Raw genomic sequence first — 11633 nt, 5'->3', positions numbered from 1 at the left:
GCAGGAAGAGGCCGCGCTCATCAGCAATAAAGTTGATCCAGGGTTTCTTTGTTTTTTGTAAAAAGCCTCTGTCTGTCTGTCTGTCTGAAAACCCTGGTCCCAGCTAGCCCTGAGTCTACCAACTAGGAGAAACTGTCCTTTCTCCCCCCTCTGCCTGAATTCCCTACCCCTGTGGCGCTGGAGATCTGGTGTCAGGTCAGAAGGTTCTGCTGAGGAGGCTGTTCTTCCCATTGCTTTACTTAAAGTAGGCTGTCTCCTCCTTTAACCCCAGCACTCAGGAGGCAGAGGCAGGCGGATCTCTCTGAGTTCGAGGCCAGCCTGGTCTACAAGGTGAGTCTAGGACAGCCAAGGCTACACAGAAAAATTCTGTCAAAAAACTTTTAAAAAACAAACAAAAACAAAAAACAAAAGGAACCCACCCAGGGGCTGGAGAGATGTTAAGGGCACTGGTTGCTCTTCCAAACATCCTGAGTTCAATTCCCAGCAACCACGTGGTTGTTTCACAACCATCTATAATGAGATCTGGTGCCCTCTTCTGGCCTGCTGGCTTGCATGCAGGCAGAATGCTGTATTTAAAAACAAACAAACAAAAAGGACCCACCCAAAACTTGGCTAGTCTTCCCGACACTCCCTGCTGCTTGGAGCTTTGTTTCTACACCTTGGGAATTGGGTTACGAGGGCACAAATGTAAGATGCTGTCTTCTGTCCACCACACCTCCAGCCCCTGACCCCCCATCAAGTGACGCCTCAAAACCTGGGTTCAGTTCAGTTTGTAAAGACTGCCGCTTCCTTCATGTCCTCCTATGTTGAAGGAAGGAACAAACCTGTAGACCTCCACAGATTGTACACTGTATAACTTCAAAGGCCACCATTTGTTCCATACTTATTTATAATTTCTGTTCTTTGAGACAGGGTCTGACTGTATAGCCCCTGGCTGTCCTGGAGCTCACCAAGATCCATATGCCTCTGCCTGTTCAGTGCTATCTAGCCCTAGAATATTTTAAATTTCTGTTATTAGGTTTTCAAGACTTCCCAGGGCTTTTCTGTATAGCCCTGGCTGTCTTGGAACTCGAAAGATCCGACTTGCCTCTGTCTCTGCTGAGATTAAAGGCGTGCACCAGCACACCTGACTCAAAGATTCAGTGACAGAGGTCAGAGGAATATCAAGGTGTGTGTCTTCATAGGATAGCTTTTGAGGAATTGGCTCTTCCACTGTGTGGCTCCTTGGGGACCGTCTGCTGGGCCAGCCTTTGTGACCTTTGCAGTCCTGAGGCAGGAGATGTCAAGCCCAGGGCCTATGCCTGCCAGGCAGCTGGGTGCTCTACCACTGAGCTGCACTCCCATCTCCGTGTTCATGTCCTTGTGAACGGATGGCAGGCATAAGGTTTTTGTTTTTTTGTTTTTGTTTTTTTTTTAAGATTTATTTATTATGTATACAATGCACATCAGATCACATTATAGATGGTTGTGAGCCACAAAGTGGTTGCTGGGAATTGAACTCATGACCTCTGGAAGAGCAGTCAGTGCTCTTAACTGCTGAGCCATCTCTCCAGCCCCCAGCATAAGGGTTTTTGTCCCCCTCTGCTTTTTGTTCTCTTAGTTCACACAGAGTCACTGAGTGCTAGCCTTGGAACTGGGTGAGGGTGGAATACAAAAAGGAGTGGGTTCCACAAACACTTGCCAAGTGCAGAACTTGAAGCCTGACAGCGGCCTTGGAAGTACAGGATAAAGGTCCTGAAGAACTTTGTATGAAAGGTGCCAGGTATTCTAATAGTGTAGTTCATTGCTTCCCCCCCCCCCCAAGGGGACCTGGGTCACACTGTCAGGCCTCAGGGAGGGTCTTTGTTTTTCTGTTTTTGTTTTTTGGGGTCTTTGTTTTTAATTTTGCAATGCTTATTTTGAGCGTGCGTGTGCATGGGCACACCTGTGTAAGTGTAGAGATCAGAGGACAACTTGATTCCGTTCTACCATGTAGGTTCATATTGGAATCAGCTGGTCAGGCTCGGTGGCAAAACTGTCTCCTATGTAGCTACAACTGGCCTGGGACTCAATATGTAGACCAAACCAGGCTGGCCTCCAAATCACAGAGATCCACCTGCTTCTGCCTCCTGAGTGCTAGGGCTTAAGTTGTGCAACATCATTCCCAGCCTTTAAAAATAAGCAAAAAGCTTTGGCCAGGTATGGTGGTATACACCTTTATTCTCAGCCCTCAGGAGGCAGAGGTGGGTAGATCTCTGAGTTCAAGGCTAGCCTAGTCAATATAGCCAGTTCCAGGACAGTCAGGGCTTCTACATAGATCTTGTCTCAAAACAATTTAAGATGTGTTTTCTGGCTTACATTTATGACTGTCTACCTGCATGTATGTTATATATACCATGTGTGCCTGGTGCCTCTCGTAGGGTCCAGAAAAGGACAACAGACTCTCTGGAACTGGAATTACAGGAAGTTGTGACCCACCAAGTAGAAACAGGTCTTCTGCAATAACAGCAAATGCTCTTAACTGCTTAGCCATCTTTCCATCCCTAAGGATTCACTGTGTGTGTGCGTGTGTGCGTGCATGCGTGCATGTGTGTACAGATGTCCATAAGGCCAGAAGATGGTGCTGGCTCCCCTAGAGCTGAGTTAGTTGTGAGGTGGGAGACAAGCCTGGGTCTTCTGTAAGCAGAAAGCACTCATACGCTGGGACATCTCTTCAGTCATCTGTGTTTGAAGTTGAGTTGGCTTGGACACTCGTTTCAAGACAGGGTTTCTCTGTGTAGCTTTGGCTGTCCTGGGCTCACTTTGTAGACCAGGCTGGCCTCGAACCCACAGAGATCTGCCTGCCTCTGCCTTCCAAGTGCTGGGATTATGGGCGTGCGCCACCACGCCTGGCTTTTGTTCAGACTTTATTGGTTTTTTTTTTTTTTTTTTTTTTTTTTTTTTTCCGAGACAGGGGTTTCTCTGTGTAGCTTTGGCTGTCCTGGACTCACTTTGTAGACCAGGCTGGCCTCGAACTCACAGGGATCCACCAGCCTCTGCCTCCCGAGTGCTGGGGTTAAAGGCGTGCGCCACCACGCCCGGCTTTATTGGTTTTTATTTTATGTGTAAGAGTGTGTCTGTGCACCACGGGAGTCAGGTGCCTGTGGCGGCAGAAGGAAGTGTTGGATTCTGACTGATCATCAGCTGCCATAAGGATCATCCACTGGGACAATAGCAAACACGGTTTGTTATTGTCCTGGTTGCTTTTGTCAACTTGAAACAAATCACCATATCTAGAAAAAGAATCATACTTATGAAAACACCTGCATAAGCGTGGCCTGTGGGTGCAGCTGCAGAGCATTTTCTTTGATAATTGATGTGGAAGGGTGCAGCCCACTGTGGGCGGTGCTGCCCCTAGGCAGGTGGTCCTGGGCAGGTGGTCCTGGGTTGCATGAGAAAACAAGTTGAGCTGGCCTGCATTCTTCATGGCCTCTGTTTCAGGTCCTCCCTCCAGGTTCCTGGCTTGAGGCTTTTACTTTGGACTTTTGTTGTTTTTATTTTTTTATCTTATGTGTTTTATGGGTGTGTATGTAGGTTTACCATGTGTATGCCTGGTCCACACAAAGGTCAGAAGAAGGTGTCAGTCCCTCTGGAACAGGAGATATGGGTGGTTGTGACCCACTATGTGGGAGCTAGGAACAGAACCTGGGTCCTGAGCCATCTCTCCAGTCCCTTATGTTTCGTCCCGCCTTCCCTTCATGAATGGACTGTGATTGGAACATGTGAGCTGAAGTCCTTTCCTCTCCAAGTGGCTTCTGGTCATTGTATTCATGACAGCAACAGAAGCCGTATGACAGCGATGTAGCTGAGGATAGCCCTGAACAGGGTCCACCTGCGTGTGCTAGCTCATGTGCCCCACCACATGCTTCCTAGAGGAACTGACTTAAACGATAGTGGTTTAGTCGGTGGATTAAGTGTCTCTGAGAAGAGGCCTGGGGGATCTGAAATAGACTCCCCATGCACAGGGAGGACAGAGGAGATGGAAGGTGAAGAGAACTGGTCACCATCCTTTACAGACCAGGGCTTTGGGTTTCCGTTGCCCTTCAGCAGCTGCCAAATGACAACTTGCTCAAAATCATTGTGCAGGATGAAATACAAGCTTGTAATCTCAGCACAAAGCATAGCAAGTCTAAGGTCAGCTTGGCTACATGTGCGTGTCTCAAAGGGAAATGGGGATATATAGCTCAGTTGTGTGGGGGCTGGAGAGATGGTTCAGCCATTTAAGAGCACTGGCTGCTCTTCCCAGCTGCCACATGGTACCGTATAACCATCTGTAATGGAATCTGATTCCCTCTTCTATGTACATGAAAACAGAGCACTCATGTACATAAAATAAAAATAAATATGCAGGGTGGCGGTGGCACATGCCTTTAATCCCAGCCTTAGGAGTCAGAGGCAGGTAGGTTTCTGTAAGTTCGAGGCCAGCCTGGTCTACAAAGTGAGTCTAGGATAGCCAAGGCTACACAGAGAAACCCTGTCTCAAAACAACAACAAAGATCAGTTGTGTACTTGCCTAGCATGAGTCCCATAAAATTTTTATTTTTAAATTATTTATTATTTAGGTTTTTCAAGGCAAGTCTCCCTGTGTACCCCGGCTGTCTTGGAACTCACTTTGTAGACCAGGCTGGCCTTGAACTCACAAAGATCTGTCTGACAGCCTACCAAGTGCTAGGACTAAAGCACCACATCTGGACCTAAGGTTTTATTTTATATGTATTGGTGTTTGCTTGTGTGTGTTTATCTGTGCACCAATTGCATGCCTGGTGCCGGAGGATGTTGGAAGACAGTATTGAACTTCTTGGAACTGGAGTTACAGAAAGAAGGTTGTGAGCCACCATGTGGGTGCTAGGAATCTAACTTAGGTCCTCTGGAAAAGCAGCCAGTGCCCCTAACTGCTGAGCCATTGCTCCAGCCCTGGAGGCGCTGGTTTTGATCTAGCACCACATAAAACTGGCATGGTAGTTCATGACTAATGCCAGCACTGAGAAGCTGGAGGCCAGAGGAGAAAACACTCAAGGGCAGCATTCGCTATGAAGTGAGTTTGAGACCAAGCCTGAGCAACATCAGATTCTAGAAGAAGGAGGAAGAGGAGGAGGAGGGGGCTGGAGAGATGGCTCAGAGGTTAAGGGCACTGACTGCTCCTCCTGAGGTCTTGAGTTTAATTCCCAGCAACCACATGGTGGCTCACAACCATCTGTAATGTGATCTGACGCTCTCTTCTGGCCAGAACACTGCATATATAATATTAAGGAGGAGGAGGAGGAAGAGGAGGAGAAAGGGGAGGAGGAAGGGGAGGAGGGATGAAAAGTGACCCTTGGGTATCTGGCAAAGATTGTGTGGGCTGACAAGAGGGATCCACAGGTAAAAGCACTTGCCACACAAACCTGATTAACCTGAGTTCAAGCCCTAGAACCCACAGACCTAGAACCCACAGAAGGAGAGAAGGGACTCCCTAAAGTCTGACCATCACAGGTGTGCTGTGGTGCGTGTGGCACGTGCACTTGCGTGCGCGCACACACACACACACACCGTACACATGGACAGTAAGTCCAAAACTGGATTGTGTCAAACTCTGTTCCTAAGAAGATATAAAACCACCAAGGAACATGATCCTCTGGGATCCAGTCTTAGTTATGGACAAATGTGAAGAGAGAGAAATCAGGGAGACTAGAGGACCACAGAGAAGGGAGGCTTTGATTATATGCCCAAAGGGCTTGGGTGGCCTTGAGCAGAAATTGGAACTCAGACTTCCTGGATAACAGCAGAGGCCACAGCTTGCCAGAGTAGACTTTGGGAGAGCAAAGACTAGCAGAGGAAGATAGTTTAGTTCCTAATTTAGACTCGGAGGTAGAAGGATGCTTATCCAAGCAGCCAGGACTGTAAAGCTTCAAGGATTTCCTAAGCAGGTGCCTCCATGGTTTCCAGGATGGGACACACTTCAATGGAGTAATGGAACAGTGGTGACCGCTAGATCCCCCGCCCGGGTGGGAGGGGGCGGGACAGTCCTGGGAGAAGGGCGGGGGGCGTGGCCAGGGACCACTTAAGGCGGAGTTAGGGCGTTTCTGGGAGCACGAGAGCGGGGCAGCAGAGACTGGCTGGGCTGGCACTCACCCTCGACCCACCTGCCCTGTAATGGTAGCCTATTAGTAGTAGGTTCCAGGTTCCCCGGAGCATGTAGGCAGAGTTAGCGGCTGCCAGGTGTTTAGAGCCACAAGCGCTCCAGGTATTCCGAGGGCTTCTCTGCGGTGCTCTCTGGCTCCTGCGGAGATGCCCAACTGACAGGAGAGCTAGTGAGGATCAGAACGCTCCCCCTTTGACCCAAGTCCACTGCGCCCATGGCTCTGCCGGCTAGTCTGTTGCCTCTGTGCTGCTTGGCACTCCTGGCACTGTCTGTCCAGAGCTGCGGGCCGGGCCGGGGACCCGTTGGCCGGCGGCGTTACGTGCGAAAGCAGCTTGTGCCTCTGCTGTACAAGCAATTTGTGCCTAGTGTGCCCGAGAGGACCCTTGGCGCAAGCGGGCCAGCGGAGGGGAGGGTAGCAAGGGGGTCCGAGCGCTTCCGGGACCTCGTACCCAACTACAACCCCGACATAATCTTCAAGGATGAGGAGAACAGTGGCGCTGACCGCCTGATGACAGAGGTAAGGAGAGGTCCTCCCCACCTGCTCTACCACACACTATGAACTCCTCACCAACACCACAGCCTTGGAGGATGAACTGTCCCTTCATCCCCAGAGAACCTAAACTAAGCTAAAATAAAGCAAGACCTCCTTAGCCACATCCTTCAAGAAAGCAAATAACCTGCTGGCTGGAAAGCGGTTTGGAGGTATCCAAACCGGGAGAGGCTGGGAGGGGAGGGGGAGGAGGAACTGGCTAGTGAGAGTGAATCTGGGAGAGGCCGAAGGGAGGGAGGGGAACGGAGGATGGCGGCAGGCGAGACGGGAAATGGCTGAGGCGTGGACCGGGGGTCAGCCACCGAGCCAGGCAGGAAGGGCTGGGGTGAGCTGGGGGCCAGAAGCTGGCTAGGGTAGGGAACCTACAGAAGGCTTTACGCTTAGCCTGGCTCTTGGCCTGAAGTCCAAAAGCTCTGTGAGAAAAAAAAAAAAAAAAAAAAAAAGAGGGCTGGGGAAACGGTGGGCAAGAGTCAGCTTACCAGCCCGTCTAGCTGAGACCGGAGGGTCAGGAATTGTCCTTGGCATGAGAAAGGTGTCCTCAACCAGGACAGGCCTGTACTAGGATCTAAAGAACAGACTTTGGGTAAAACGCGAACAGATGAGCGTACCTGAGAATCAAGGGTTCCTGAGCCTTCGGAACCCAGCTTAGCTTAAGGACTTTGCTGAGTATTAATTTAAAGAATTAAAAATTGAGCCCCAGCATGGTGGCACACTCAGAGCCAGCACTCAGGAAGCAAAGACAGGTGGATCTCTGTGAGTTCCAGACCAGCCTGGTCTACAAGGTGAGTCTAGAACAGCCAAGATTACCCAGAGAAACCCTGTCACAAACAAACAAACACAAACAAAACAAAAAACAAACTGGGCTTGGTGGCACAGGCAGATCACTGTGAGTTCGAGGCCAGCTGGATCTACAAAGTGAGTCCAGGATGGCCAAGGCTACACAGAGAAACCTGTCTTGAATAAACAAACAAAATTAAAATTTTATTACAAAATGTTGCTAAGCTGGTATTAATTTAAATAATTAAATTCAACTACTGTTAGTGACCACCTGCTACAGATGGACATCCAGCCTCCCTGGAGTAAGGTGCACCATGCCTTGGAAGAGAAGGGACCCCTCTGCCCAGTGTTCTGGGGTGTCAGAACTAAAAAGAAATTCAGAAGACATACCCCCCCCCACTGCACCCCTCATTTCAATCTGAGAGCTGGGCCCAGGAGGAAGGAGCAATTTAATCAAGGCCTCAGAACTAACCAGTAGCATTGCTGAGACTAGAATTCAGGGCTCCCAGTTCTGAGTCCTACGTACTTTCTTTCCATTACACCACCTACCTAATTGTGTGTCTGCGGTAGGGAGGTGGAGGAGAGGGGGGTTACGGATTTCCTCTGACTAACTGCCATAGTTTTCCAGGTTACTTTGTTAGGAAACCTGTACAGAGAAAAAAAAAAAAAGAATTACTGTATTTATTTATTTTTGAGACTCTATGTAGCCCTGACAGGCCTATAGCTTGCTATGTATGTAAAACTCAGAGAAATCCTCCTGCCTCTACCTCCTGACTGCTGGGATGAAAGGTGAGAATCAAGCACTCCAAGCCAAAAAAAAAAAAAATTCCTCCTTCTTCCTGTGGTGCAGCCTTCCTCTTTCCAGCAAACCGGGAAGGGGCGTTCCTCCCCTACCTTGGTCATGGGACATTGTAGTCCTTCTCTCTGGCTGAAACCTGCAGCAGAGGAATAAAACAGGGACAGGCTCAGGAGGCCTCAAAAGGCCTGGGAGCGCCCCCCTCTACCCCCCCAACACATACACACCCAGTCTTACTTATCTCCCACACCCTGGCTGCAAAAGGACTCCATTGACTTGACTCTGTACTGGGCTACTACTGCCCCCGCAGGTCAGGGCCTTCTTAGGGGACAAAATGACACAAAGTTAGAAAGAGCTACCACTTGTCCTGCGCCACTGCAGAGGTGAAGCTGGCTAGAAAAGAGGGGGCGGGGCGGTGTCCCTCTAGTAATCATGTAGAGTCCAAGTTCGAGGTGAGAAATGAAACAAAGAAAAAGAAGTTCTTTGCGCGCTCCTGCTCCCGTGGTGTCCCCGGCTCTGGTGTGCCAAGGTCTCCAACTCCCAGACTGAAGCAACCAAGATAACTGTGGCCTCCCTCCCCCGGGGCTGCAGGCCGGCGGCTGTGGCTCCTTTCACTCTACTCCCACCCTGCGCGGGGAAGTGGGGGCAGCTCTACGCCAGGGCAGCTCCATTCTCAGGTGCTGTTGCTCCCACGCCTTTCAGGGCTGACTCTGAAACAGAGACGGGAGGGAGGGGGGCTCCCAGGACTGTCACAGTGGCAGGCTGGCCACACTGGGGGAGGGGACCTGGCCGGCGGGAGCAGGGACGTGGGGCGCGGCGTTCTGCCCTTTCCTCTCCCGGAGCCGGGGCGGCTGAAAAGCTTCTTTGTAGCTGGAGCTGCTGAGTCCGCTTCTCCCGACGCGTTCCCGGCCTCGGCCTGAGATTCTCGCTTAGTTAAGTCATCCCGGAGAATGGCCATTGTACTTCGTGCAGCCCCCGCCACCCAACCCTTTTTTTCCAGCAGCCTTGATCCCACGCGGCTCCTCTTGGGCACCTCTGTAGGGGCGCACCCAGACCACCAATGGGTTAATGCTAGAGGCTGAAAGGAGGAGGAGGAAGGAAGGAAGGAAGGAAGCGATGCCCTGTGCCAGGGGAGGCAACCAAACAAAAGATGAATCAGACTGAGGGAGGGCAGCTGGGGCCCGGGGAGCTGGGGTCAGGCTCAAATAGGGTCGATTCGGGGAGCCAGGCCCTCCCTAGCCAAGCTTCCATTCTCCCTCTCCACTACGGTTCGCTCTCTGATTGGCCTGAGCTCCTGGTCCAGCAACAGATAGGGATGAAGGGCAAGCACTGAAAATGGGGGGGGGGGAATAGCTAGGTATGCGCATCCCCCCAAGCTCTCCAAGCAAGCCCTCGCGAGGGCGTGGGCGTACAGCTTGGTGACTACACCTGTTCAGATTCACGCTTCCTCGGGATACCCAAAGGCCAGGAGGAAATGAAGTGAGTCCAGAAAATAACGCTGCGTTCCGTTCGTGCCTTTAAGGTCCCCCGCCTCCGCCCCAACCCCCTCCTCACCTTTCCTAGCAGTAATGGGAAATCTGAGTCCTTTATTCCCTCACCAGCGTTGCAAAGAGCGGGTGAACGCTCTGGCCATTGCGGTGATGAACATGTGGCCCGGAGTGCGCCTACGTGTGACTGAAGGCTGGGATGAGGACGGCCACCACGCGCAGGACTCACTCCACTACGAAGGACGTGCCTTGGATATCACTACATCTGACCGTGACCGCAATAAGTATGGTTTGCTGGCACGCCTAGCAGTGGAAGCTGGCTTCGACTGGGTCTACTATGAGTCCCGCAACCACATCCACGTGTCGGTCAAAGCTGGTACGGTGGAGGCTAGATGTTGGTCCACCCAAAGGGGGCTCTCTCGGGGAAACCGAGTCTACCATAGCCTTGCTCTAAGGGAGACTAAACAGGCGTTAGTGTTGTAGCCCACCTTTCTAATTCCACTCATTGGGGCTAGATCTCTGGAACGTTGAAGTGTCCCCGGGACTGGTGAGGTCGGCCTTCGTGCTTGACTCACATCTTAGAGACTCTGAACTTGCACTAGCTGACCTGTTTTAATCCTCTTTATGGTTGTGCCTTGCAGATAACTCCCTGGCGGTCCGAGCTGGTGGTTGCTTTCCTGGAAATGCCACGGTGCGTCTGAGGAGCGGCGAGCGGAAAGGGCTGAGGGAACTCCATCGTGGTGACTGGGTACTGGCCGCCGATGCAGCGGGCCGGGTGGTGCCGACCCCGGTGCTGCTCTTCCTGGACCGGGACCTGCAGCGCCGCGCCTCGTTCGTGGCTGTGGAGACCGAGCGGCCTCCCCGCAAACTGTTGCTCACACCCTGGCATCTGGTGTTCGCTGCTCGCGGGCCGGCGCCCGCTCCAGGTGACTTTGCACCGGTGTTCGCCCGCCGGTTACGAGCTGGGGACTCTGTGCTGGCTCCCGGCGGGGACGCGCTTAGGCCGGCGCGCGTAGCCCGCGTGGCGCGCGAGGAAGCCGTGGGCGTGTTCGCGCCGCTCACTGCGCACGGGACGTTGCTGGTCAACGATGTCCTTGCCTCCTGCTACGCGGTTCTGGAGAGTCATCAGTGGGCCCACCGCGCCTTTGCTCCTTTGCGCTTGCTGCACGCGCTCGGGGCGCTGCTTCCCGGGGGTGCAGTCCAGCCGACTGGCATGCATTGGTACTCTCGCCTTCTTTACCGCTTGGCGGAGGAGTTAATGGGCTGAGCATCCAAGCCCAGAAGTCCTCCAAGCTCTGATCGAAACCTGAAGCCAGAGACATGCTAGCTGAGATCTGGGGATGTGGGCAGTAGGTGATGCTGATTGGGAGAGTAGGGCGGAAAAGAGAGAGAGAGAAGAGGGGAAAGTGTGCTGTGCTGGAACTTTTTGGTTTAGGAGCAACTTTTAGCTGAGATGAGTGGTTCCTGATCCTTGATAACTGGGTTTGCTGGTAGGCACTCTTTAAGAAGGACTTTTTTTCCCCCCCTCGTCTTCCCCAGGGCCTCAGTCCCACCCGATAATTTTATTTCTATTTATAATTTGTAATATGATGATCTGCTTGCCCAGCCCACCAGTATGAGGAACTGGAGCCTGGCATTCGTTAACATTGTCTGACACAGCCAGCCAACCTGATGTCTCACGTTCTCACACTCCTTGCTGGGGCGCCGGGGGGGGGGGGTTAATAAAAGGAAGGCTTCCTGGAGAGTACCTTCACTCCCATGATTCACCTCCAAAGAGCAGGAAAGAAGAAACTAACCAGAGCCGCCAGCACCTCACTTCCAACTCGCAGGGTGTCCCACCCCTCAGCAATAGACTAGAAAAGCCCTGCCCCCCCTTTTTTTTAA

At 51.9% G+C, this 11633-nt stretch overlaps 1 protein-coding gene across 1 annotated transcript; it reads left to right on the top strand.

The window, feature by feature from the left end:
* Positions 1 to 5996: 5996 nt before the first annotated feature.
* On the top strand, positions 5997 to 11139 carry Dhh (desert hedgehog signaling molecule). Its single transcript, XM_051160315.1, has 3 exons — positions 5997 to 6656; positions 9864 to 10125; positions 10391 to 11139. The coding sequence occupies exons 1-3, from the start codon at positions 6354 to 6356 to the stop codon at positions 11014 to 11016; spliced, it is 1191 nt and encodes a 396-aa protein (XP_051016272.1). The 5' UTR covers positions 5997 to 6353; the 3' UTR covers positions 11017 to 11139.
* Positions 11140 to 11633: the final 494 nt, after the last annotated feature.

This window comes from Acomys russatus, chromosome 17 (assembly GCF_903995435.1).
Source record: "Acomys russatus chromosome 17, mAcoRus1.1, whole genome shotgun sequence".
Taxonomy (NCBI): domain Eukaryota; kingdom Metazoa; phylum Chordata; class Mammalia; order Rodentia; family Muridae; genus Acomys; species Acomys russatus.
Note: the sequence above shows the minus strand (reverse complement) of the source record. Positions and strands in the feature narration are given on the sequence as shown.